Source organism: Acanthopagrus latus, chromosome 5, assembly GCF_904848185.1.
Source record: "Acanthopagrus latus isolate v.2019 chromosome 5, fAcaLat1.1, whole genome shotgun sequence".
Classification (NCBI taxonomy): domain Eukaryota; kingdom Metazoa; phylum Chordata; class Actinopteri; order Spariformes; family Sparidae; genus Acanthopagrus; species Acanthopagrus latus.
The window spans coordinates 978209-1005756 of NC_051043.1; the positions used below are offsets into that span (position 1 = coordinate 978209).

Sequence of the window (27548 nt, forward strand, 5' to 3'; positions counted from 1 at the left end):
GACTGACTTTTGAGAGGATGTAAACTGAGCTTACTTTTTTATCCTTTTTTTATACAAAGGCTTCTGCTGGATAGCAATCAATCATCTCTTTTTCAATTTCAAGCAACGCAGGGGATTTGACAGATGACAAGTAATATATTGAGTGAGTTGTTTGTAAAGGGTTAAAGGTTTTAAGGAAATATCAGTCTGACATATCTTATAGTTTTTTCCCACGCCAGCCCACAGCTCTGTCTGTTGTGTTTTACAGGCATGGATGAGTTGATGGAGGTCTCCTTTTCACCCATTGCTGCCACTGGGAAGCCCCTGTCCCGCTGTGGCAAGTGCCACCGATTCATGAAGTACATACAGGTCAGCAGAATAGTCTAAACTACTATTAGAATTTGAAGAAAGCATGGTTGCAGATGTAGTCATCAAGATTATTGTACATTTATAAAAAGGGTAGTGTGTCAAAGGTGAACAATACACATTCGCACAAAGTGTGGATCCCTCAGTAGATATGCCTCTATGAGACGTTCTGTGGCTCAGGTCTTCTGTTATTTGTGTTAGGGAAAATACAGGATAATAACCTCAGTAGTGGGTTCCCAGGGTTCTTGGAATTCCAAGTATGTCCTATTCTCCCCACAAATATGACTGCCTGTAGCATCTGTCATCAAATCAAAAATCAAAGAAAAAAGTTTTTATTTTAAATCACGAAAGTTCCATTTGTCTTCCTTTCTGGATCATGTGATGTCTGGCTGTTGAGCTGTGGCCTTCAAAGTTGGAAATGCCAAAGTGGACTGATCCCTTCATTTTAATTTCCATCTGATGTCAGTGATCATGAATAAATCATGAGGCTGTAGATCAATGGTTCATGCATATTAGGCTGCATATGACGGTTAAGCACCGTGCTCAGGTGAAAACCACAAGGACCTTGTATAAAGCCCCCTGAGTGCAACGTAGGCTGAGGGACTCTCATATTTTGATTACGTCATATGCACTCAAGATTGGAGATCGACTGATATGGGCCGATGCTGATGCCGATTTTTTTTTCATCAGCTTTAGCTGATGACCAATCCAGACTGACGATTTTGTTGAGCAGATATTTGGAGCCGATACTACTTTTGCTCCCTCAATTTACATCATAAAAATTACACAATGATGATAACAAATGTTAAGAGTCTCAATTTAAAAAAAATTGACATTTATTTAAAGTAAAAAAGGTGAGGTAGAACAAGAAAACAATATTTAACAAATATTAAAAACAGGTGAGGTAGAACAAGAACAAGTAAACAATATCCTTTCCAGGAGTAGGCTCTGTGAAATGCTGCCACACTGGATTGGTTTTCTGCTCTGCCATTTCTTTAAAAAGCATAAAGAAAAACACAGATCAGTGTCAATCTTGTGCAAATCATCTTACATTCATATCACCCACATTATGTGTGCATCATATGGATGGGTGCATATGGTTGATTGTGCAAGGGTAAAAGGCTTCCACATCTAAAAAACAGACTTGATGATGCATTGCTTGCTGACAGAAGACAGATACAATCAGGTCATCACAAAATGTCTTTTGTCAACACATTTAAATAAATTAATAAAACAATAAATAAGAAGTCATTGAAATAACGTGCTTGATTTGTAATTTAAGCCTGCCATGGTTCCAATTTTTCTGCATGAAATAAAATGAGCATGTCTTAGGCTACTATGCCACCTAATATGCAAAGACAACACACTAGTAGGTCTAAACGAAAATGTAAAAGAATCTGCCAGAATGGCAACCCCAGAGCATAAATTAGCAGAGGAAAATAACGTGATGTCAGATGCGCATTAAGCAACAAACTGTTCAAGTTTCTGTTCTAAATTGCATCAACGTTAACAGGAATAAATATTCAACCAAGTATGAAACTGTTTCTCAAAGTTTTAAAAGCTCTCCTTCAGTCGGTGCAGCACTCTCATATATTGCTGTGATGCGCTTGTGTCCCACTGAGTGAGACACATGCACACACACACACACATACATAGACACACACACACACACACACACACACACACACACACACACAAACTTCAGTTTGGTAGCTGACACTAACTGAAAAACGTAACCACCATTGAACTGGATTACTAATGCTAACGTGTGCAAACGGCTCTAAACACTAGTAAGGCCATCACGGTGCACTTGTCTGGTACATGATAAATGTTAACGTTAATGTTAGACGAGGCATTCAGCATTCCGATTCACCATTTGAACCCACAAACTTGCTTAGCTATAATTTCAAGCAAAACACATAGAGAGCATGCATTTGGTATTCGTGTTTCCACTTTAAAAGTGTATAATATGTTTGCAATATTTCAGCTAGGTTAAACAGTTAAAAGATGCTTTGAAAGTTTAAAACTTACTGTTCTGTTGAAGAGCAGGCTTCCAGCACTCTCCTAGTGGGGGAGGGGCTATGCATGGTCTGCACGTGCACTGCAGCGTCTCCAGCAACACGGAGCTGCCTGTGGACGCCTGTCTGTAAATAATGCCGGATCGGCGATCGCAGCAGCCGATTTATTTTTTTGACCTTTTTAGAGTTTCAAAGAACTTTGTCATGGAAGTTTGTATTAGGAATCCAGCACATGTACAGTAACTCCTGGGATGTCTTTTAGTAATACTACATTTTTCTTCAGACATGGCTGGTGAAAGTATGCAATCCCAGTCACTTCTAGCACCATTCATTGGGTAATTGATGTAATTCTTTTAACATCTAGTAGACATCAAAATTTTCAGCCACTATCTCTACACATGATAACTCATAATGCCTCTGAGGCATGGGTATGCTGATGCCTTCCACATGTCGGTGAAGACCTCTGGCCTTTTAAAGTACACTGATTACTTATAACATTATAACTACTTACAATGGCACCTGTCAGTAGGTGGGATATATTAGGCTGGAAGTGAACATTTTCTCCTCAAAGTTGTTGTGTTTGGGGGGACTTCCGGAGGCATCGGAGGAGTGCAGATGTGTATTCGTGAGCTCTCGATGGTTGGCGCTAACATCTGCCTTGCCATCTGCCTGATTCAACCTCTCATAACTTTGGATTGTATGCAAGAGATGAAGCCATTAAGAATACCTTTTTGTGGCAAGCTACAATTTTCAACATAAAAAGGGAAAGAAAACTACAACTCAAACACGCGGACGGGGAAAAAGAAACATCCTTCAACAAACTTCTCGATGGTATTCAAGAAACTAAAGAGGACCTCACAAAACATATTGACAAAAAAACTGCCGTCATACAAACAACATTAACGAAAATTGAATCCTCAATCTCTACGCTGTCGGAGCAGGTCGAGGCGATGGAGATGTGAGTGAGTGAGTGCAAACGAAAACAATATTTAAGATACAAGTGACCGTGTTGACAAAATGGAGAAACTGATAATGCACCTCAAAGCTGGGGGTCTAACATCAGGATCCTAAATGTGACGGAACAGGCAGAAGGTCGTGATTCCGTGGGATTTTTGGAAAAGTTTATACCACAAATACTGGGCATGGATAACTTCACCTCACCCATCACCCTGGAAAGAGCACATAGCATCGGCAATTAGTCAGACAGACTGCGGCCCCTCATCGCCAACTTCCTGAACTTCAGAGATAAAGAGAAAGTCCTCTGGCTTGCCAGAAGCAAAGGAGAGATGACACATGAGAATAAAAAGATATTGTTTTATCCAGACTACAGCGCAGACCTGCAGCGTAGGAGAGACGAGTTCCCACCATTAATTTGAGAGGAGGAAAAAGTGACTGATTAAACTGTGACGTAGTAACCTATTTTTGTTCAAATGTTTATGATAACCGGGACCATGACTGATGACAAACCTGCATCTGATTGTTGGACAGTAGTTCATTAATCAACTATTGCTGTAAATTCAGATTGGTTTCATGTGCATGGTGTTATATTTTACTCCCCAGTGATAGAATGGGATCATATATTATTTAACCAACCTCTTTACCCTTTACATATTCCTGTATTATTTATAACAAAATCTTAAACTATGTCACATGTAAACGGTTATGAGTGGCTAGTTTTAATTACAGCAGTTGTTTGGAGCCACCACTGTAGTTTAAGAGAGTTACCTACCTAATGTGGTTTTGTTACGGGGGTTTTACTAGGCAGGTTTTTACTTTAATGTTTTGGGGTTATGTATGGTCTCTCACTAAAACTCAAGCTTCTCCTTACACTCATGTGCAGACTACTCTTCAGTCCAGGTTGAGTCTTATCATTACACCCATGTTCACTGTTTCACCACCAACAAACTCAATGCAGGAACATAATCAGACATCTTCAGATCCAAATGCCATGATACTTATCCTACTAAGACATCTATATGAAGAACTTATACCATGAGTCAGTTTACATCTTGGAATATTAGAGGGGTCAACTCACCAATTAAGAGGAAGAAAATGCTGTCATACCTAAAGAGGCAGAATGTAGATATTGCCTTTATCCAAGAGAGCAACCTCACTGACAATGAACATTTAAAATTGCGGAGGGATTGGGTGGGTAATGTTTTCTGCTCCTCCTATTCCTCAAGCAAGTGGTGTCACCCTGCTCATTGATAAACACCTGAACTTTAAATTAAATTCACTTGAAAAGGATAAGATATCTTTGGTGAATATATACGGGCCTAATTACGATGACCCGTTATTCTTTAACAATCTGATAATGAAACTGGCTACAATTGAGGGCCAATGTGTTGTGGGTGGAGACTTTAATTTGGTCGTAAACCCCCTTTTGGATCGATCATCACCCAAAACAACTTCATTATCAAAGGCAGCAACAGTACTAAACCAAGGTATGAAAGACTTAGGCATAATAGATGTGTGGCGAAAACTTCAACCAAATCAGAGGGATTATTCTTTCTATTCATCAACACACAATACTCATTCTAGAAATGACATGTTCTTGATGCCACAAGACACGATGTTCACGGTGATTGAATGCTCCTATCTAGCAGCTACCTTCTCGGATCAAAATCGTATTAAACTCTCCTGGATGATTGATACTCCACAGCCCTCACCACGCAGGTAGAGATTTAAAAATTATATGTTAAAAGACCCTGAATTTATTTCATATATGACCACTAATATTAAAACATTTCTTGATGCCATTTCAAATTCTTCTTCACATGGCAACATTTGGTAGGCCCTTAAAGCCTATATAAGAGGTCATGTTTAATCACACAGTGCTCATAAGGTTAAAAAAAATTGTGATTGCTGGACGGTTGGGTCAGAGCAGTCTGCAGTGGTTGATGCCTACCAATGGAAGGACAACGGGTGAACTGCCAACGTGGTCATGGACACCCTCGGGTCATTGATGCGAGTAGGGAGAAAGGCCTAGCCCGTGTTGTCCGATCCCACAGAGGAGCTGCGGTAACGCAAATTGCTGAAAAACAGCAGAACAGAACAGCATATTGCTGCCTATGGGGCCACATAGCTGCATGCTGTACACTGCTGAAAGCTACAAGCTACAATGGGCACCAGAGCATCAGAACTGCACCACGGAGCACTGGAACAAGGTGGCCTGGTCTGATGAACTACGTTTTATTTACATTATGTGGACAGCTGGCTCTGTGTGTGTCACTTACTTGGGGAAGAGATGGCACCAGGATGTACTATGTGAAGAAGGCAAGCTAGCAAAGGCAGTATGATGCCTCTGGCAATGTAATATTCTGTCGCCACTGCGAGGCACTATAATTGTAAGCAGATATTTCCATAGTAGTGTGTTCATGGGACTCTCATCAAACATGTGAAGCTTGATGCAGATTCTACCATGCACAGTGGAGTTACAGCAATTTTGTGTTTCACGTGTAAAGGCTAGGCCAGGCCCTCAGTGTTTTCTCTGCATGTTTGAGGTTGATGTGGTCATCCAACTTTAGGAAGGATCTCAATGTTACTATGTTACATTTTCTGCTGCCACTAGGGGGCATTATGACTCTAACTGAATAATCCCTCACAAATGTATGCAGGCCATTACCAAACGTGTAAATATTGGATCAGCTTTCTTCAGGTTTATTTGCAAATTATCGATAATTGCAGTGTTGCCATTGCCACATCCTTCAGTGAAGAGTCAAGTTTATACATACAAATTCCTAAGCTGTATGCAAAAAAGCAAGTTTTTAATAACTTCTGATTTGTATGGTCTTGTCTGTAGGCTGACCAGGTCTGGAGATATTCCATCAGTTTACCACATTTCGCACATCTCAATGAAAAGTAGGCTTAAGTCTACCTTGTTGAAATTTTGCCGGGGATGCTATCTTTTCCCCTGAAACATAGCAACCATCTAATTTTGCAACCATTAACATGTATGCCAATTTTCAAATTTTATCAGTCCCTTTCGTAACAACTTACTCCTTATGGCAAATCATAAGTTGCTATGGCAACATCGTGTGACAAATCAGTTTTTGGTGGGAAACATTAATAGGTTTTGAAGCTTTACTGACCAAATTTGAGGTTTGGGTTAATTGGGTTTACTTGGACTAGGGCTGGGCGATATGGTCTTAACATTGAATCTCCGATTTCTTCACACCAAACTTGATTTACTATTTTAATCCTTTTTTTTTCCTTCCCAAAAACAAACATCAGATGACAAATAAATTATTAAAAGCATTGCATTTATGTCAGATTGCTTGCTATTATAAAAACTAGGGGTGGAACGATTCACAAAATCCAAGGTTCGGTTCATATCACGGTTTGGTGGTCACGGTTTTCAGTTCGGTTCGTTATACGCTGATCGTTAAGAAAATCAAATATGTCTTGTATTGTCAGGTTGTAACTGAAAGAATGAGGCAGTCTGACATTTGATACATCATTGTGACAGTCTTGGGTTAAAAGTAGGTAGATTGTGGCTCTGCAAGACAGGTGATATTGCTAGTTTCAACATGCTTTTCATTTAGTTGGCAAAGAAATTTATCTTTAACAAATGCTAAGAACAAATAGTTATTCACTGTCACTAATGTAATGTAATAGGCAGTTACAGTCAGGAAACTTTAAGTAGCCCTGGAGGTCCATCTGTCACTAGTAAGCACTACATAGGCTATGTCAGACAGCTCTTTAACATCTCCCCGGGTCTCTTCATAAAGTGTGGGAATTACCTTGTATATTGTGGCTTGAGTGTTTTAATCATACAAAAAAAGCCCGCACCCTCCACCACGGCAAAAGGCTGCATCTCTTACCCCACTTACCCCATACCTTTTGTTATGCATGTTGCCCCATCTGGCTTGTCACTGTAAGGCTGTTTAAAAGCTGTGGGGAGCAGAAGTTGTCCTGTCTACTCTCTCTCTTTCCTCCTTGCGCTGCCAGTTGTCTCACTGGGATGATGTTCTCGCAGATGAGCTGACATGTTAGTTGCGTTACTGTTGGCATAAACAACACGTGTTGCACAATGCTTGCACACTGTCACACTTTTGTCAACAACTTTCATACCGCTGTCATCGTAGGTCACTCTAAATGCAAAGTGGTCCCATACAGCAGACCCATATCTTGCTGCTGGTGCATCTTCTAGCTCCAACTCTTTTCCACTCGCCACGCCCACAAACGTCTCCACAGCTGACCCAAAGATACTCTGTTACTATCTGCTACACCGCTCCGCGTCTTCTTCTTGTTACTGGCAGTTGGCATCCAGCTCAGTACCGCCACCTGCTGCTCTGAAGTGTATACGCTTGGCCTCGTTAGTAAATGAGAAAAAGAAGTTGTGCGTGCCTATGAACCAAACAGTACACGCGCGCCCCGAACCATGACAAGCGTACCGAATGGAGCAGATTTTTTTGATGTTCCGCCCCTAATAAAAACAGATCAGTTTGCATTGCATTGCATAGTAAACATGACATGTTGGTAGATGTACAGGACATGAGGTGTGTGCTTGCTGTCTATATTACACATTCTGGCAAGGAAGACGAGCCTGTCTGGCCTCATTGCGGCTTTGTAGCACAAGCCTGGGGTTGAACATTTTCAGCATGTGGATGAACTTCCTGCTCTTCCACTGTATATACAGGCACAATATCTTCAGTAATATGCAACGTGACTGCATCCGTATAAGCTGTCCACTGAGCCCGTTTCTTCTCATACGGGACACAATTATTAAATCATTCTGCTGATGTTGGCTGCTTTATAGCGGGTGTTTGTGGACTGCTGCAGTCTTGTATGTCTCGTAGTGAACAACAAGTGTCCCACTGTGATGCATGCGTCTGTTTGAGATGCTGAAATAAATTGGTCGTCTGCTGTCTTTAGTTGCAACAGCCGTTGAACAAACTTTTCAGCGGACCATGGTTTGTTTGAGGTCCGGCACCACAAAATCCAAGCTACTAACAAGACGGTGCCTTTTCAGGAACAAACTCTTGGCTTACTGCCATGTTATTGAGGTTGTTTCTCTGTGGAAAGTCAATGTGGGGGGGGGGGCGAATTACAGCAGCCCACGGGGAGTTTCGGCGGAGCACATTAAAAAGAAAATAGTTAGTGGATCTGTTCAATGGGGGAGGTGAAATACATCAATGTATGAAGCATGTGATTTCCTGTTGCCAGTAGGTGGCGTCATGACTATTACGAAATATTTGCTTATGGCTGTGTTCAGACCTATACTCTCAACAACAATTGAACATTTGGTGGTGATTCAAACATGCATAAGAGAGTTAAATACCACTTCCTGTTTCCTTTCTCTTCCTGTGACACCTTGACACCAAAACTATGCTGTTTGTTTTGTCACTTTTTGTCAGTAGGCCTGTGCCTGTAGCTTAGACCCACATCAGGTATACATTTCCTCAGACTGCCAATTTCAAGCACCTGTAGCCTTGAAATTGCGTATGCGATTCAGTTCATGGATGCTCAGGTGCACTGAAACTGCTAGGCAGAATAACAGTGGGATAATTATCAGCTTCTGACTGGCTGGAAGACTTGAAATGACAGGACAGTAGTAGAGGAGGGTGGTGGGGTGGAGAGGTGTCAAGACTCCTCCCCCAGGTAGTGGACATCAACTGAAGGCAGAGAGCAGGGCTCCAGACTAAAACCAACACACCGCGCAGACTCAAACAGCCAACTGCCGTTATCCAACCACTCTGTTGCTTCTTGTCTGACCCGTTCGGCAGGAAATTTTCATTGAACACACCGCTTCCACGTGCTGCCAGCTCCGCAGCAGCATGCATGTTCTGCGCTTACCCGAGATGCAATAAGCGGGTGGCGCTAGTGTATAAAAAAGATGCTGGATGAGAGGTTTATGCTGCAACTCTCTTTACTTTTGATCAAAATGAAACGTAACTATTTCAGACAAAAACATCTGCATACTAAACATGCAGCAAGGCATTACCAAACCAACACAGATTAATTTGCCCTGAACGGACATAACAGGTAGTCTCGTGCCAGTGCTCCAAAACATGAAAACAAGAAATGATGGAACAGAGTGCATACAAAAACAAAGCACACACAGTATTCTGCCCCTCCCACACGCTGCTAGCACACCGCCAGTCAGAGACTCCAATGGTTCAGATGGCTGACAGCCAACCTCCTCAGACTTCGCATGTTGAATCGTAGCAGACGACGCCCGTGCAGCTCCGAAAGCTCCAACGCAGCTGAACACACCAAACATATTTGTTCCCGACCTCACCAGAGTCTCCCCAAACGTTTCAGACATCCAGCGGTTGGGCTGGTTCGTTCCTGCCTTAATGGGCCATCTGCATGGAAATGCTTTTTTGTAGAAATGCATGTTTTGCATCATTTTGGCCGATTGTCCACATTGATCCTGTAAATGCAGAGCCTGTAAACACACTTTTTTAAAATCTGGTCTCAGGGTGGAAAAAATGTAAAACGCTGCCCTTGCATTTTCGTGTGGACAGCGAATCTGCACACTTTTGCTTTTCGATGACGCCATTGCCCCACCCCTTCGAGCTCTTAACCCCGTGACATCTCATAACAACAGCAACAACAATCACGTACTACATGCTTGTGTTCGTGCTGCAGAAGATATTGAGCCTTTCTTGCAACTTACTCCCCTTGTAGTCGAGTGTGAGTCGCAGCAGCAGTTCGACCTCATTATCGGTCCACACAGATTCTTTTTTTTTTTTTAATGTTTACATATATTTTTATTGAATCACAAATGCAGTGAACGATACATCCAGAGTCACATTTTCCTTTTCCTGCATGAAGGAGAGTAGGTCATACAGGAGTAGGTCATCAGCGTACAATGAGACCCGATGTTGCTTATAAAATTCAATGGGGTACCTGTCAGGGATTTGCCACTATTCATTGAGCTTATTGCCTCCTTTATCTCAGGGAGTGTTAAAGGAGCATCCAGCGTCTGATTGTCATTGTGTGAAACTCTTGGTAAGTCTATTTTTTGAAAGAAGGTGTCCATTTGGTTTTCATCGCCAGGGGATTCAGATTCATACAACTGACGATAAAATAAATTGAATGAGGTATTTATTTTAATTGGGTCGGTCACAATTGTGCTTGATTCATCTCTAATCTGGATAATTTGTTTGGATGCTTGTCTGGCTTTTAGCTGGTGAACGAGGAGGCACTCGGCCTTGTCACCGTGTTCATATAGCGACCCTTGAGAATGGCGAAGTAGTCGCTCACCTTCTGTTGAAAAGAGTAAGTTAAGTTCTGTCTAAGTCTCTCTTTATACAAGTCCAGAGTATTTGTTACTGCTAGCGACCTGTCCAAATCTGCAATTAATTTTCCAAATTCTGACTTACACATTCTGCGTTATTAGCATAGGATGCATATGAAAATATCTTGCCTCTAAGAAAAGCCTTCAGGATATCCCATAGCAATGATGCGGAGGTCTCTTTATTTTTGTTGGTGTTACAAAAGACTGTGATGGAGTCAGAAATATAATTAAAAATAGAATTTTTCTTCTCTAAGTGAGAGGGTCAAGACGCCAGAACCAAATATGTTTGGGCTTTAGGTCAAAATGAAGATCTAGCACTATGGCTGAGTGATCTGAAACTGTTATGGGTAAATATTGTACAGAAATAAGTGAGGTGATAAGCTTTTTATCCACTAGGAAGTAATCAATATGAGAAAAAGATCAATGGGCGTGTGAGAAAAAGGAATATTGACGAGAAGATGGGTTCGAAAATCTTCAGGGATCCATATAGCCAAACTGGTCCATGAAGGTGGACAGAGTCTGTGACATCTTTGAGGGCAGGATAATTCGGGAGCTCGATCTGTCAAGAACTAGATCAATGACACAATTCAAATCCCCACCAAGAATCAAAGTATGGGAGTCCAGATTGGGAATTAGAGAAAATACTGAAATGAAGACGCTGCAATCATCCCAATTAGATGAGTAGATTGATGCTGTAGCTCTTGTTTTACAATTAAATTGAGAGTGAAAGGTTTGTCCTATCCATTGTAGGCTCAACTTTCCATGTTCAGACCTTTAGCAGGTGTGTCTCCTGAAGAAGTATCACATTGGAAGTCAGATTTTTGATATAAGTCATAATCTTTGTTTGTTTTACGCAGCATTCAAGCCCCCCGTGTTTAAAGAAGTGAACCTTACCATTTGGCCACCGGTGGTACCGCCATCTAATGAGCCAGTCATGTTACAGTGAATAGTAGAAAAGGTATCGGGTCAATTCTGATATCAAAGACTTAACAAAACACAAAACAGTGCGACTTGTCAATACAAAACAAACACAAAAAACAAAAAAGAGGTCTCTTTACCAGCCCATTCCCTACACCCCTTGTCTCCTGCCCTTGTCCCCTGCCATATCCCCCAGTCCCTCGGCAATGTCATCAACTACTGAACTAACTTGCTCATACTTCCCTTTCTGATGCATCTCACCTCAAGAAGTCATCTCAGAACCCATAACTCAACAAGAGTCATAATATGCTTTACACAACCCTTTGAACCTTTGACAGTATACATGGTTCTCCCAGACGATGGAACGGTGGCGCTGTGCTGCTACACTGCTAGCTCAGCGCCACTATATTCATTTGCAATGTTAGCTGCTTTGTAGAGGGTGAGGGTGATGAGGGAGCATCCGTCCATCCCCCGCCTGACGGTGAGGAGCATCCCCCCCACCCCGTCCGATAGCGACCGTCTTTCTCCCCAAAAAATTATACCTAATGGGGACTTTAGGTCTTACCGGCGCTTCCTTGGTGTTGTGTATGCCTAGCTTAGCCGGCTAGGTTAGTCAGGCCTCGGACTCTGTTTGTAACTTGAAGTGAAAGCTGTGGGCTCTTCTGGAGAGGAGAATGTCTTCTTTGTTCCTCCGCTGAGTGTTACCTGAAGGCAAGCCAAGAAAAGTAGTGCGGGCCTGAGAGAAAGGTTGTGTAGATCTGCCATCACTGTACGGTATTTTACACGTTCTTCAGCCACTTCCTGAGCATAGTCTTCAAAGATCTGGACGGGGGCTCCTTGATATTGTAGTTTCCCTCTTTTTTTGAGGGCCTCTCATATGATTAAGTCCTTAATCTGAGAGCGGTGCAGGCGGATAATCACAGGCCATGGCTTGGCAGCTAGCATCCTGTGAGCTCTGTTGGACTGAAGATCTCCTCCCTGAGTAGTTCAACTAACAGCTTCGAGGAAAAACATAGCGGATGCTGGCCCCTCGATTGATTCTGAGAGGCCAGTGATTCGCATATTATTCCTGCAGCTCCAACTTTTGAGGTCCGACGTCTTCACTAGTTTGTTGTTTTTATTGGCTAAGGCCACCAACCTAGCCTCCGGAGTACGGATACGCTGGTCATCTGACTTTGCACTGGTTTCCAGAGAAATGACACGTTGTCCGTCATCAAACACCGTGGTCTGCATTTTTTCCAGTCTTGACTCCAGGGCAGCAAAGGAGTTTTAAGATCTGTCGCTATGCTAGCTCTGTGTTTTTCCAGCAGGCCTGCGATGCTTGTTAAGCATGTGTTAGCGCAGGCACTTGGAGCTTCACTCTCACTCTTCTTTGACAGTTTCTTTTCTTTTGACATTTTCCTGGTGAGACGGTGTTATGCTTAGTTTGTGAAGCGTCAGTTCTTACTTGGGTCATTGAGGGCATAAGAAAAATATGGGTTTCTGCAGAGTTGTGTTACAGGGGACAGAGACTATGTTGCTCTCACATGATCACCAAACCGAAAGTTCCCCACAAACGATTCATGCCTTCTAAATGCAAATGCGGCAGTGGAGTTCCACTTTCATTGGAGTACAGGTTACAGCATATTTTATGCCTTAGATTAGCCCTGTGTTTGACCAATGCATCATGTTTAAACTGTGTAGTGTCAGCATTACCTGCAAATTTCATGTTCCCCATATGTTGTGAGTATCAACTGCAAAATTTGCAGGTTATGGAATTCATCTCTCTGAGAACTTAACCAGTCAAATTCTCAAAGCCATTCTTCACTTCATCCTCTGAGTTAAGATTTGAATCTGGCACACTACTAGGTTTATCAGGGAGAAAATAACCCCGAGATTCCACCAGATACGTGTTCGCTTCGTTATGGCTCCGATCTGGTTTTGCTCTGCCGTCCCCCACCGGTTGCGTTTTGAGTCTGCCACGGTGCAGTACTGTCAACAGCTCGCGTCACAAGACCAAGGAGTTCATGTGATGATCACATAACCACTGGCAACTGCAGTTATAGGTATGTGTTATAAAAACAACTACACTAAGTGCTTGTATTTGTCTCTTTTTTGAGATTTGTGTGCTGGCGTCAACACAGAGTGTTTTACTTTGAAAAGTAACAGGATGTTATATTTTTGTTTTGGTGCATGACTTTCTGGCTGCTCGATGCTAAATTCAGCGTAATTGCCACGTCATGCGCCGGCATCTGCTTGAAGTCCTGTGTATCTGTTCCAGAGGGCTCCGGACTGCCGGAGCTGGGACGGAGCAGATATGTAGCACAGCGGACCTGGTGGAAGTTAACACATAGACTAGAGTGAAACCTCTCAGCTCTGCTGGCGTGGCGGAGCCGTAATGCAGCAGGCAGTATCTGGTGGAATTGCAGTGTAAACCCCTTATTTCCACTGGACATTTTCAGTCGTTTTGGAGAAATGTATTTTAAAAATGAATTAAAATAGAAAATGTTGTGCCAATAGGAATCACAGCTAGATTTTTAATAGCTCTGTGGAAATACCATATGGACAATCTGAACAAAATTCAAAACACTCCATACAGTCTAGAGAAAGTCCATGTCCATTGTGGTACTATTTGAAGACTTGCAGTGATATAGACATTTATTGATTTTTCTTATTCTGAATTCTGAATTGATCATATGTTGGTGCACGGCAAAGTTAGGATTGGCATGTTATGGATTAAGTTTTAAGAAGATTTGACAATTGTCACTGAAGTTACAACAACTACATGTTTCTAAGCAAAACTACGAAAATTGGCTCCTTCTACCTCCATGCCGTTCAGTTTATGCACAAAGTTTTGATAGGTTGCCATGTATTGTATTGTATTGTATTATACAGACCAACCAAGTTTGGAAGACTCCCCCTGGAGGAGTTTGTTAAAGTGGTGGTACAGCTGTAGCTCAGGAGGCAGAGCAGGCCCACTAATTGGATGGTCAGTACAGACCTGCCAACATGTATGCATTTTTCATACTTGGTATGCATTTTGACCCTGAAATACCCTTGCACTCATTGCTGCCCATGCAGTCTACATGTTGATGTTACCTCTGACAAGATGCTGAACCCCACACATTGACATGTGTGCCAAGTTTTGAAGGTTTTCGGGCATCGCTAGCCCCTAAACAACAACTTTGCGTTTCTTGGACAATAGTGTTTTACCATGGCAATGCCATGATGACTTGATGAAGTCACAAATTTTGGAGGAGAGTAACATTAGGATGTTATGGCTTTACTGACGAAATTTGAGGGATATCTGACAGAGCCCTTGACAAAATTGCCCCAATATTGTGTGATTTGACTCAAGCCCAACCGAAGATCATGATATTCACATCTATCTAACAGACATTGACTACTTTTGTGAAAGTTTACGCATGCTATGATAGATGATTAAATCTATCTGATCAAAGTGACTTCAAGCTAGTCAGCCAGCAAATTCATGAAATGTCAGACTGACTATATCTGAGCTAACCATCAACTACTCTGATGAGCCCTAATGCTGGAGTTTTTAGACCTTGAACTACAAATGGGTTTGACAGTTGCTTTGGCAGTCGAACAACAAATACAAGAGTCTCCCAACGAGTACTAACATCACTTGCAAGGCTGCTTTGGTCCAAGAAATTAACTGACAATGTAAGAAGAAATTAATTTCAAAGATCTTTTCATTGAGAACCTCCATCCAGCAATCGGATATAATCAAAGTATTCTGGCCTGTCCACTAACACAAGACAGTCAAAAGCTATGTGTGGCCAAGAGATGTGTTGAGTAAAAAAAAATCTTGACTAAAACAACAGAACCCAAATCTGTCTTAAACATCACCCTCAAATCTCTTCCCAGATGCTTATCTTAAAGAGCACTTGGCAATCTCTTCTATGTTCCAAAGGTGCATCATTCCCAACCTCAACACCCTCTGAAGAAGCAATCAACAGCTACACTAAATCAAACCAGCTCCACATCAGCAGAGAAGATCTTGAAACATCCCTACGCGTAATTGAAAACTTGCAAAGGAGGAGAAAACCCAAACTGACTTCTGCCTAATCTCCTAGCCTTTCAAAGTATCTCTTGAGGACCAGCCACTAGTCCACCAGGCGAATGCTGCATATCCTGTTATATACTGCTCCCACGGAGCTGGTATTCACTGCCAGAGTGTCCCTGAGTGAGAGACAGTGGACAGGCCGTATTTCCAAAAGGCAGGCTGCACCCTCCACAAGCTGTCTTGTGGCAAACACCGGCTTGCTGAAACCAACTTGTTCCAACAAGTTTTTTATGGAGAGGCAACCCTCTCTGCAGTCACTCTGCATAACTACTAGCCCTGTTTACACAGCAACGCCACATTATCTCCATCGTGGTGGTTCGCCAATTCTCTGCCGATGGTGATTCACACAGTGAAGCATCTCCTTCTTAAAGAATGAACCACTGTGTAATTCACACAGAAAGCTGGCGCTGCGGCTCCTAAAGAAACGTGACGGTACACGTCAGGATGATGGCGTTGGTGTGTTTTCAAGGTGTTTCCCCGGAGTCTCCCTGTCAATCTAAACCCGTGGACAGTTTATAATCGTATGGATGCTGTTACAATGTGTAGTGATTGAGATCCTGACCCACCAAACTTCCTGTAAAGTGACAAAGTTAGGTTTTTTGCACTAAATTACATGAGTACATAATCGGAATCAGTAAACAGGAAGCAGTCTGACTCCCTCACTCGCAGGGATGGAGACTGTTTTCCGGGGGAAAGTTCACTGAAGTCTCGGTCTGGGGGGCTGACCGTCGCGGTGATTTATTTTCAACACAAACGTTGAGTTAAAGTTTTTTGCCAGTGATAGACGCTGTTTTTCGGGCAGAAACGTGATGAAGAGTTGGTAGGACTGGCAGGAGGACAGACAGGACGACGAATGCTTCTCCACATACACACCCTCATTACGCAAAGCCAGCTTATCCATTCACGCTGGTTTGGTTCGCCAATAGTACGGTCCTGATACTACCTCCAGTGGTGGATCAGCGCTGGAGAATGGGGCTACTGTCTCTAGACCAAAAAAAAAAACAGCTGTGAGCCAAAGGGGTTGGTGTGTTCAAAGGGGAATTTACAGTGGGCAGTCAGATCAAATCAAACCAATTGCATTTATATATAGCCCAAAATTACGTTGCCTCATTGGGTTTTACAAACTGTACAATGAACAACATCCTCTGTCCTTAAAACCCTTGATTTGTGTGCTGAAAAGCATGCCATCTTGAAAAAAAATCTAAACCTTTTAACAGGGAAAAAAAGATGGGGGAGCCTCTCCCAGAGCAGACATGTAGTAGATGTCATATGTACAAAACAGAACAACAATATCTCTAGCCCAATTCACACTGCCCATTGAGTCCGGGTATCCTGCGTCAATTCTCCGCATCCTCTCTGAAAAAATTTCAGATGCTGCGAGGGGTGTGTGAATGGATAAGCCTGTCTGTCCTCCTGTCTGTCCTCTCCTTACACTATTGTATTGTTGTTACTGTCTTGATAAAAATCACTGAGACGGTCAGCCCTCCAGATTGAGACTTCAGTGAACTCTCCCAAGAGCTCTGCCCCCTCTGGCCCCTGCTGCAGGGCTTTCCATCTCCACCACAACAGGGCTACCTGCTTGAGAGTGTGTCTGTAACTAATGACACACTTGTTTTGAATAGTGGTCAACTGATAGGTAAGACTTTAGCCATGCAAGAGCCAGGCCAGAGATGCCAAATTAACATTCAAGAAGGTCTCACAATACACCATGATCTATGGTATCAAATGCAGCACTGAGATCTGCTGAGATCCAGTAACAGAAGCACTGAGGTAGAGTTTGAGTCCAAAGTATGTAGAAGTCATTTATCAATTTAACACAGAACCTGGAAACCCAAAGGCTTGTAGGTTTAAACTTCAGATCATTCTTGGTTTTGGGATGTTAGATTCCCATAGTGAAAAATGCACTACATCTATACAAGATGGTATTATCAACAATTATCAGTGAGGATCTGATGGTCATCCAATGTTGTTTCAACTGTTCAGTATATCTTATGCACTTGATCTAATCCTAATGTGTATCTGCAGGCCAAGCCCAGCAGGCTCCACTGCTCCCACTGTGATGAGACCTATAGTCTTCCCCAGAATGGAGCCATCAAGCTCTACAAGGAGCTCCGCTGTCCACTGGATGACTTTGAGCTTGTGCTGTGGACGTCTGGGGCCCGGGGCAAGAGCTACCCCCTGTGCCCCTATTGCTTCAGTAATCCACCTTTCAGGGACATGAAGAAAGGTAGGATTAAACCTATGTTAACTTGTGGTAAATCTAATGGTTGTTAATTAACTGGAGCTTTGTGATCCCAACAGCAAAACCAGTAACTAGCAAAAACACTAGTAATTCATGGTTACTACGCAAAGGTTTGTTAGATGATGAAAAATCAAAGCCTTTTTCAAAATCATTTTAAGGACCTTTTATGGCTATGTTGTTGGTCAAACTGACCCTTACTGACTTTCTTTTCCACTACCTGTTTTAATGCACAAGTTCAGTGGCTGGAAGGACCCTCCTTGGAGGGGGGCCCAAGGGAGCCCGCTCCGCCTCCAAGTAGACTGTGGCGATATCGCGTAATTGTGGCCATAACTGGAACCCCCCTTTCTCCCCCTACAACACACGTGTTTTGTGACTTATATTGTGAAGAGTATATACTCTATTACAGGGATATATTTTGTAGGAATTGAAATGTGTGAATCGGATCAAATCAGCTTTGTTAGCCGATTCTTAATAATTGATAACAAGGGAGATTATTTACAGCCACTCAGCTGACCACTATTCAAGACAAGTGTGTCATCAGTTACAGACACACTTTCAAGCAGGTGGCAGTGTTGTGAAGAAGATGCAAAGCCCTGCAGCAGGGGCAAGAGGGGCCAGGGCTCTTGCCCCCTTTAATCAAATTTTGAGAATTAAAAGAAGAAAAAAATGTTACAGATTACCCACAAATTTAATGCAGGTAGTTGCCAAGTCTGACAAAAAAACACAAGCTACTGAGTCACTTGATACAGTGTGATGCATCAGCTTTTCAGACCTTAAAACCATTAAAAAGCGTAGTGCTGCTCATCCTTGTAGTAATAGCAGTAACAGTGGTGATGCGGCTAACATTTCCACTCCTATACCATCCACAAGCACTGCTTCTCCTGTACCCTCCCCGACAAGGGCTGCCCAAAGACATGAGCTGCATATACTGAAAATATAGCTAATGAATGTTACTACCACCAAAAAAAACCCAAAAAATGTCTACATGCTGCCATTCTTCAGGTGCTAATAAAAGGCTATCTCAGACTGCAACTCCTTCCTCAGGGGAGATGACTCAGCAGCAGCATGTGGAAATGGAAAACAAGATACAAACAACATATAAACAAATTAAACGACTTATGACCACTTAAAGTTAACCAAAATGTGTGCACTCAATTTGAAAACGTAGTATCATAATGAAAACCACAGCAAATAATAAAATGATATATCTTACCCAAAACATTGTTGTGAGATGATTCGTCTTAATTAATGAAATGCAAGAAAATACTAACACTGTATGGTGTCTGCAGTTGATGGTGCATCACAGACGCGATACTGTTGATGTCATGCCTCTTTCACTTCTGGGATGCCAGCATGCTATCTAAAATTACACGATGAGATGACATTATGTCGGAACTGTTTTTTCCAGTGTAAAAACGAAACTGGAGTAATGACAATTTCTGCAGGATTGCTGGATTTCCCTATAGAAATGGCATATATCTTTGGATCTACAAGTTATTGTCTTCATAACAGTCAACTTGTTGCTAGAATAATCACCATATCAAATACAGGAACAGTCTGATGTGGTGAACTTCCTTGCAAGTAAATCTGGCCCTTAGTTTATGTCTATATAGCCTTCTGATCCCTTCTTTTAATTTGTTATTTCCCAGGTATGGGATGCAATGAATGTACCCATCCGTCTTGTCAGCACTCTCTGAACTCTTATGGCATTGGACAGTGTGTGGAGTGTGAGAGTGGGGTTTTGGTGCTGGATCCCACCTCTGGGCCAAAATGGAGGATGGCCTGTAATAAATGCAATGTGGTGGTGCACTTCTTTGAACATGCACACAGAGTGCAGGTAAGAAATATTCCTACATCTTTTTTTTTCCTATATGTCTATTTAATCTTGAGGTGTGACCAAATATGAAGCACATTTTCCCTCTTATTACTAGCATGAGTTTGATAGTGGGATCACAGCTGTACCTGCCTACCCCACCCAGCCCAAATGTGGTGTATTGGTGTCATTTGGACCATTTGCCTGACCCCACATGAATAGACGTGAATTTTTGTCTATCTGTGTCTTTGCTTTGACTCTATCTAATCTACACACTGCTTTGCTTTCTGTCAGAACACAATTATGTAAATGGCACAATGTCACATACAATGTCTGAAAAGGCATTACCTGCTGAAACAGCAAACACATGTAGTGATATAAAAATCCAGACTCTCCAGGCTTCCATTCCACCCAAATGCATAAGATGACGTCCATGATCATTGCCCCCTCAGCCAGAGATGAACTAATAATAATAATTGCTTTTACATGCTCAAGTGAATCCAGGGCTTATTGTAATGTGAAAGGTTTTGTTGTGTTAAATGAAATGTAATACAGTTCAAGGTTTTGCAGCGGATTCCCAACTTTTGTTCCCACTGAAAACGTCGATCTGTAAATATGCCTCACAGACATTGAGAGCTCCATTTATGGCTGATGCAAAGCAACATACAGCGCAAGTGTCATTGCTAGTTCCGGGCATGTTGATCTTAAAGTGAGGTGTGGTCAGGTGCACTGATTGCTATCTTGAGATAGCAGAAAATGACAGGGCCGTAGACCAACAAGATGCTGGTCTGAATTCAAAGTCGCAGTACTTTCCTGCTATTTAAAGGGCACATGAAGCTGTGCCTACACAGGTGGGTTCCCAACCTGTGTACATTCTGATTTTATTAGTTATTTTGAATGTTTCCATGTGAATAATGTCACTGTAACAAATGTCATGGCACATTTAAGTTGCAAGAAGAGGAATATTTCTGAACTGCAGCTGAAGATTTATCAAGGCCACTTTTTCATGCATAACTATTTACTGTATGAATCTGGCCAGTATGTGTGACTTTATATGTAGAAGAACATAGAACATGAGCGAGTAACAGATCTTGCCAGTCAGGAGTTTTAAACAATTAAAGACGTTCATCAGCAGCACGTTAATGTAGAGATACACATATATATCTTAGCTGCTGTAGGATCACTACAGTTAATACCATTAATATTTTTTCGAATAACAGACATATTTCACCCACCTGCATACCAGCCACTAAAGCTCCAGGTCTTGGGGAGCGCTACTAAGCTGCAACTGGAATAAGACATACAGTACTAAGCTTCTGCAGAGTCTTCATTGTTTTCATATTCAAACAACATTTACATTTAAAATAGCACATAAAACATGGAAAAAACCAACCTTAACACACCTAAGTGAAGCCAAAAGTCAGTAAAATTGACCTAGATTGCATCAAATCTCCGAAAACGTAAATACGAGGGTCAGCCCAGCGTAAGGCCTAAACCTCCTCAATGACGAGTTCAGACAATCCCGACCAAAACCCCACATACACCTGGGGCAGAAACAACCATGACATGACATTAATCAGAGCAGATATCTTTCCAACTAGTGACAGAGACAGAGAATTGGCTGGCTGTATCATGTATTATGTATTGGAGATAAAAAAATTTATATGAAAATGTCTCTTAAGACCTAGTTTATATCTATTATCTGTAAAGCAAGCAAATGGGGATATTCAAATTCCTCTGGGCGCTTGTATGACTATAGTATATGTTTGATTACGATGAATTTATGTATACAAGCTGGAAGGGACCAAGAGACATAGACCTAGAGCTCATGGACACACAGTGCTCAGTGTAAATGAGTGCACCCCCTTTGAAAAGCACCATTTTAAACAATATCTCAATGAACACAAAAACAATTTACAAAATTTTGAGTATATATAAGTTTAATATAACATCTGTTATACATGAAAGTAACGTCAATAACACAACTTATACTACACATTTTTCAGTTTTACTCAGATAAGGGCGATGCAAAAATGAGTACACCCCACAACAAAAACTACTAAATCTAGTACTTTGTATGGCTGCCATGATTATTAATGACAGCACCAAGTCTTCTAGACATGGAATGAACAAGTTTGAAACATTTTGCTACATCAATCTTTTTCCATTCTTGAAGATTTATCTCTTTTAGAGACTGGATGCTGGATGGAGAGTGATGCTCAACTTGTCTCTTCAGAATTCTCCATAGGTGTTCAGTTGGGTTCAGATCAGGAGACATGCTTGGCCACTGAATCACTTTCACCCTGTTCTTCTTCAAAAATCCAACAGTGGCCTTAGATGTGTGTTTAGGTATTGTCATGTTGGAAAAGTGCACGACAACCAAGGGCAAGGAGTGATGGTAGCATCTTTTCTTTCAGTACAGAGCAATTCATCTGTGAATTCATGATGCCATCAATGAAACGCAGCTCCCCAACATCAGCAGCACTCATGCAACCCCACATAAGGACACTGCCACCACCATGTTTCACTGTAGGCACAATGCATTTTTCTTCGTCTGTATTTCTCACCGTTGCGACGCTGTACAGTTTTGAAGCCATCAGTTCCAAAAACATTTATCTTGATCTCATCCCTCCAAAGTATCCAGTAGTCCCAGTAGTCTTTATCTCTCTGAGCATGGGCCCTGGCAAACTCTAGGTGGGCTTTTTTGTGCCTGGGCTTTAGGTGACAGCACCCATGCATGCCATTCCTCTGCAGAGTACGCCGTATTGAGTCACAGGAAATAGTCACTCCAGTTTGGCTTTCTACTTCCTTGGATAACTACAGTGAACTTGCATGCTGATTTTCTTCGACCCTTCTCATCAGAAGACGCTCCTGTCAAGGTGACCTGGACGTCTCTGTGACATGTATCCATCTTTTCTAAGTTTTTGTACCACTTTTGCTACAGTATTCTGACTGATAGGTAAAGCTTTGCTGATCTTCTTGTAGGCTTCACCTTTGCGGTGTAAAGAAATTATTTTCTTTCTCAGGTCTTGAGACATTTCTCTTCCCTCTGGTGCCATTGCTAACAACATGAAATGGGAAGGGGTTTTCTACACCCTTTCATAGTCAACTGTCTGCTGGACACCTGTGTAATGAATAATTAGACTCACCTGTGGTTGATAACTGATAAATTAGACATTTGTAGTCTAAAATTTAGCCTTGCTCCAGAGACTTTCAGTGGGGTGTACTCATTTTTGCATCACCCTAATTTGAGTAAAACTGAAAATTTAATAAACTAAGTTATATTATAAACCTTACTTTCATTTTATAAGTTAAATAGATGTTGTATAAAACTTAGTCTTAGTCAAATTGTTTTTGTGTGCACTGAGATATTGTTTAAAATGTTACTTTTTGAAGGGGGTTTACTCACTTACGCTGAGCACTGTACATAGGTCATGACTGCTCACCACATTTGCAGAGGGCTCTATATACAACTTGGTTATTCTGAAAATTTCAATGTGAGATTAAGGTGTTGTTATCTTTTCTATAGTTCATTATGAGGTTCTGTAAGAGTTTGGGGTGCATACTAATAACCTTATGTGTACTGTTTGGTTCTATTCAAACAAATGCAAACACTTTCTGTTCTGCATCCCAGGACTGTGCCCCTGTGGACTGATTGGACACTAATGCCTCTGGAGATCCTGCTATAATAATAAGACTTGGATTTCCTATCTCAAACCCGCAGACATATTAATGCTGAAACCTTTAGTTGGCTGTGCTGTTGTATTCACAATTTTATTGGCATACCCACATCTATAAGTATTCCATTTGTATTTTCTTTTCCTTTTCTCTTTTTTTAGTTTTTAGATATTTAACTTCACACACTCCATTACATCCAGATACTTTACTCCACCTTCAACCTCTTCCTCTGCATCCATCTTCTCCCTCCATCACCTTATTGACAGACAATATAATATATAATATTCTGGTCCTGCCTTTGAGTAATGAGATGTGATAAGCTACAATGTCAAAGGTTTCAATTAGTTAGGATGTCCCGAGACGATATGCAGGATTGGGATCGGGGCCAATGGGCAAATTTGAATGTCGACCCAAGCCTGATGACGTCAGAGCACAATTTCTGGCAGAACACAGACAAGCGTGTAACGTTACTTTGGCAAACCTGTGGATAAAATGTCTGCAGTGTGGAAATATTTGAAACCAGAAAGTGAAAGCAGTCCAGTGGCAACATGTAACATCTGCAGTACGACCGTTTCACGAGGGGTAACAAAAGAGCTGCATTTATTTTCCATCACTGCCTTAACCCTCTCGGCATGGAGTTCACCAGAGCTTCACAGGTTGCCACTGGAATCCTCTTCCACTCCTCCATGACGACATCACAGAGCTGGTGGATGTTAGAGACCTTGCGCTCCTCCACCTTCTGTTTGAGGATGCCCCACAGATGCTCAATAGGATTTAGGTCTGGAGACGCTTGGCCAGTCACATTTACCCTCAGCTTCTTTAGCAAGGCAGTGGTCGTCTTGGAGGTGTGTTTGGGTCATTATCATGTTGGAATACTGCCCTGTGGCCCAGTTACCAAAGGGAGGGGATCATACTCTGCATCATTATATCACAGTACATGTTGGCATTCATGGTTCCCTCAACTTTAGCTCCCCAGTGCCGGCAGCACTCATGCAGCCCCAGACCATGACACTCCCACCACCATTCTTCACTGTAGGCAAGACACAGTTGTCTTTGTACTCTTCATCTGGTTGCCGCCACACATGCTTGACACCATCTGAACCAAATAAGTTTTTTACAGGACATGGTCCCAGTAACCCATGTCTTTAGTCTGCTTGATTGCAGCAAGATGTTTGCGGCCTTTCTTTGTGCATCATCTTTAGATGAGGTTTCCTTCTGGGATGATAGCCACTCGACAGAGACGACAGAGTGTATGATCACAGCAGTCCTCATCTTCTCAACATGATTTTGAACACTTGTAGAAGATTCAGTTACCCAAAGCTGCACTGTCACTTAGCTCATTAGTCCCCCACATCTGTTTCTAAGATACCTTGTTTTGCCCTTAAGGTTTTGACATTTTGCCAACTCTTAGAATTTCTCTTGATCCTCTATGCTGCCTCTAAGGGTCCTCTCTTCTCTCGTAGGTTGCTCAGGAGAGCTGTGATGCCTGTGATGCCTCTCTTGTCGCAGTGGACTTCAACAAGACTCGTACTCCACTTCCTGCCGGTGAGACCCAACACACTGGCTGTGTTTTCTGTGATCCAGTCTTCCAGAATCTGGTGGAGCTCAAACATGCGACCATGAGACACCATAGGGGTGGGGGTGCCAGACGAGGAGGACGGGGACGAGGCAGGGGACGCCGGGGCAATCCTAAAAAACCTAAAGACAAAATGGCTGCCTTGGCAGCTTACTTTGTATAGAATCTGTGTTTGGTGTGCCCAGTTGTGCTGTATACGTGAAAATGTCATTAAAGGGATTTCTCATTTTTACATGTGCTTAATTAATTGCTTAGTAAAATTGGTATTAAAAAAATGCTGTGTGTTTCTTTACCATTATAAAATAGTTAATATATGTTGTCAACTTTTAACATCTGTTTTCAACAATACTATGTAGAAATAATCCTGTCTACATTGTTTTTACAGTACCACACTTGCTAGCACACATACAGTTAGCTTTTATACATGAACATGTAGCATGCTATACCATGACACAACTGCTCCATTTATTATGCCAACATCTAGTAAGTTGGCATTCAATAAGTTTTACTTTACATTTCCAGGACAAATAGTTAAGTTTAGTTTATGCTTTTGTCTCCTATAACACTGCCATATTCGGTCATGTTATGATAACTGATCATCGTAGTCATTTTCAAGCATCAGTGCTACACATTCACTTGTTCTCACATAAAGCGATTTCATGCTTTTCTTGAAATGAAATATTTCTAAATTTTTGTCTGATGGCCGGACAGAACAAGCAGATTAGATTTTAGAGTTTTTACACATTTTTCTTACATTTCATTGGTAAATAGACTAAATGGGTTGCAGCCCTATCAAAGGAGTATTTCAGTTTCCTCCTTCTTGTAGCCTTTATTGATGGTTTGATAAGCCTTTGCATCAAATAACTATTTATTTACTTCAACAGAACATAATTTCCTGTTTTATGTGTGAAATCAATCCAAAAACATAAATGTGGGTGTGGTTCTTCAACATCAGCAGTAGACGGAAGAAGGAGGTATGATGACGTATACAAGGGTGGTCCAATCGTGTGTTTGGTCTAAAGCAGACGGCTGGTCTCCTAACGGTACCGACAGAAACCTGTGATACCAGCAACAGTCGGTTTGTCAGAAGTTCTACCAGCTCAGGTTTGTCTTTGTTCTTTAACAGTGTGGCTCTGTGGGCTCTGAGAACTGTCGGTGTGTAGTGTGTGTCGCGTGAAGTCGCCATGCTGAGAGACTGTTACAATGGAGCTGACCCCAGACCAGATGAAGATACACCTTCTGCTCGTCGGGACATGTTCATTTGTAAACTAACCCCCCCAAATGTTTCCAATGTAATGACCTCTGCAGCTGGCCGTGTTCATGATAGAGTCACACAAGGGAAGACAACTCGAGCAAGCAGTGTCACCAGACGTCGATAAAACCAGGCGACTTTTACATGTCCGGTAGATAAAGTCAAAGAATAACGTCGATCTGGAAAAGTTGAGTAGCTTAGCTGTGAGCATGTGGTGTATGTGTGCTACAGGGTGGACGGGTTCGGCACAGTCCCCTCCTCGGATGTGAATGATATGTCAGCCCGGTGCTAAATGTTCGGTTTTTCAGTTAGCATCACTGCTAGCATGGTTGTCAGGACCGCTCCCACGTCGTCCGGTCCAAGAAAGATCTGTTCAGCATGAACACGTAACAAACCCTCCGTCCAACACCGTGTGACTTGCAGCCGCGCATTCTATTAACATCACATTTACACTGTGTTCCTCACAGCTGTTACAGAAAAATAAGACGCCCTCAGTCAGTCTAAAATGTTACTCAGCCTCAAACCTGACAGTCTCTCGGAGGGAATATAGACTGTTTAAAATTATGAGGCAGCTCAACAGAAACAACAGGCAGAAACATACAGTAACCAATGAAGCCCCCCCCGTTCTTTTTGGCCTAAGCCTTCCATCATGGAGTCAGTCAGGTCAGTGCCATCCATCCATGGAGTCACTCTGTGTTCCATCAGTCAGTGTCTGGATGTGTTTGGGGTCAACTTTAGCTGAAGTCGCCCAAATCCCCCCAAATGCTGTTCAAAGCGGTGTATGGTCTTACCTCATTGTACATCTCATGTTTGAGAAGGGCAAGGGGCCGGGTTATTGGGTCATGGCGTGTAGTGGAGCATCATCCAGCAGAAAGATCGTGACCCTCTTGAATGCTGCAGACTTCTTCCTGGACCGCTGCTTGAAGAAGTAGAAGTGAAGTATCTGCCAGAAACTGGCAGTAAGTTTGAGAGAACTTGGAAAGGACCAACAGGCTTGTCTTTAATTATAGCACAAACCATACCAGTGCCCCTCCACCACCTTGCTGCCACCTGACTCTAAATGGTGCCCTGTGTTCAAGAGTGATTAGCCACGGGCCCATCCATCAGTTCCATCAAGAGCTACTCATGGCAGTTCTCAATGCTTCAACAGCCCTATTCAGTGATGGTCGTGTTTCAAAAAGACAAATGTGAACATTGGGTAAAAATGTACTTGACCTAGTCAGTCAAGATTATGAAAGGGGAAACATTTTTGATTTAACTTTACTCTGCAAGTTTGAGATAGTCACAATAGGTTGTATTTCCAAGTGTGCTATAACATAATTATGATAGAAATGTAAACATATTGATTGGTTTCTGAGTATACACTCACAGGTGTTCAACAGGTGAATTCAA

The 27548-nt window shown here is 42.1% G+C and overlaps 2 protein-coding genes across 4 annotated transcripts in view; both read left to right on the plus strand.

The window, feature by feature from the left end:
* top3b (DNA topoisomerase III beta) overlaps positions 1 to 25136 on the plus strand; it is a 49158-nt gene extending 24022 nt beyond the window's left edge. For both annotated transcript variants that reach the window (XM_037097947.1, XM_037097946.1), the window contains 4 exons: positions 248 to 348; positions 17621 to 17822; positions 19487 to 19674; positions 24792 to 25136. In XM_037097947.1, coding sequence (XP_036953842.1) covers positions 248 to 348; positions 17621 to 17822; positions 19487 to 19674; positions 24792 to 25067 — 767 coding nt within the window. In that variant the 3' untranslated portion in view covers positions 25068 to 25136. The remainder of the gene's footprint in view (positions 1 to 247; positions 349 to 17620; positions 17823 to 19486; positions 19675 to 24791) is intronic.
* Positions 25137 to 25884: 748 nt separating this feature from the next.
* ppm1f (protein phosphatase, Mg2+/Mn2+ dependent, 1F) overlaps positions 25885 to 27548 on the plus strand; it is a 28091-nt gene continuing 26427 nt past the window's right edge. Inside the window, exon 1 of one of the 2 annotated variants that reach the window (XM_037097981.1) lies at positions 25885 to 26008. The gene's annotated coding sequence lies outside the window, so the exon portion shown is untranslated. Of the gene's footprint in view, positions 26009 to 26101; positions 26344 to 27548 lie in introns of those variants that run through there. The other variant, XM_037097982.1, reaches the window with a different exon arrangement.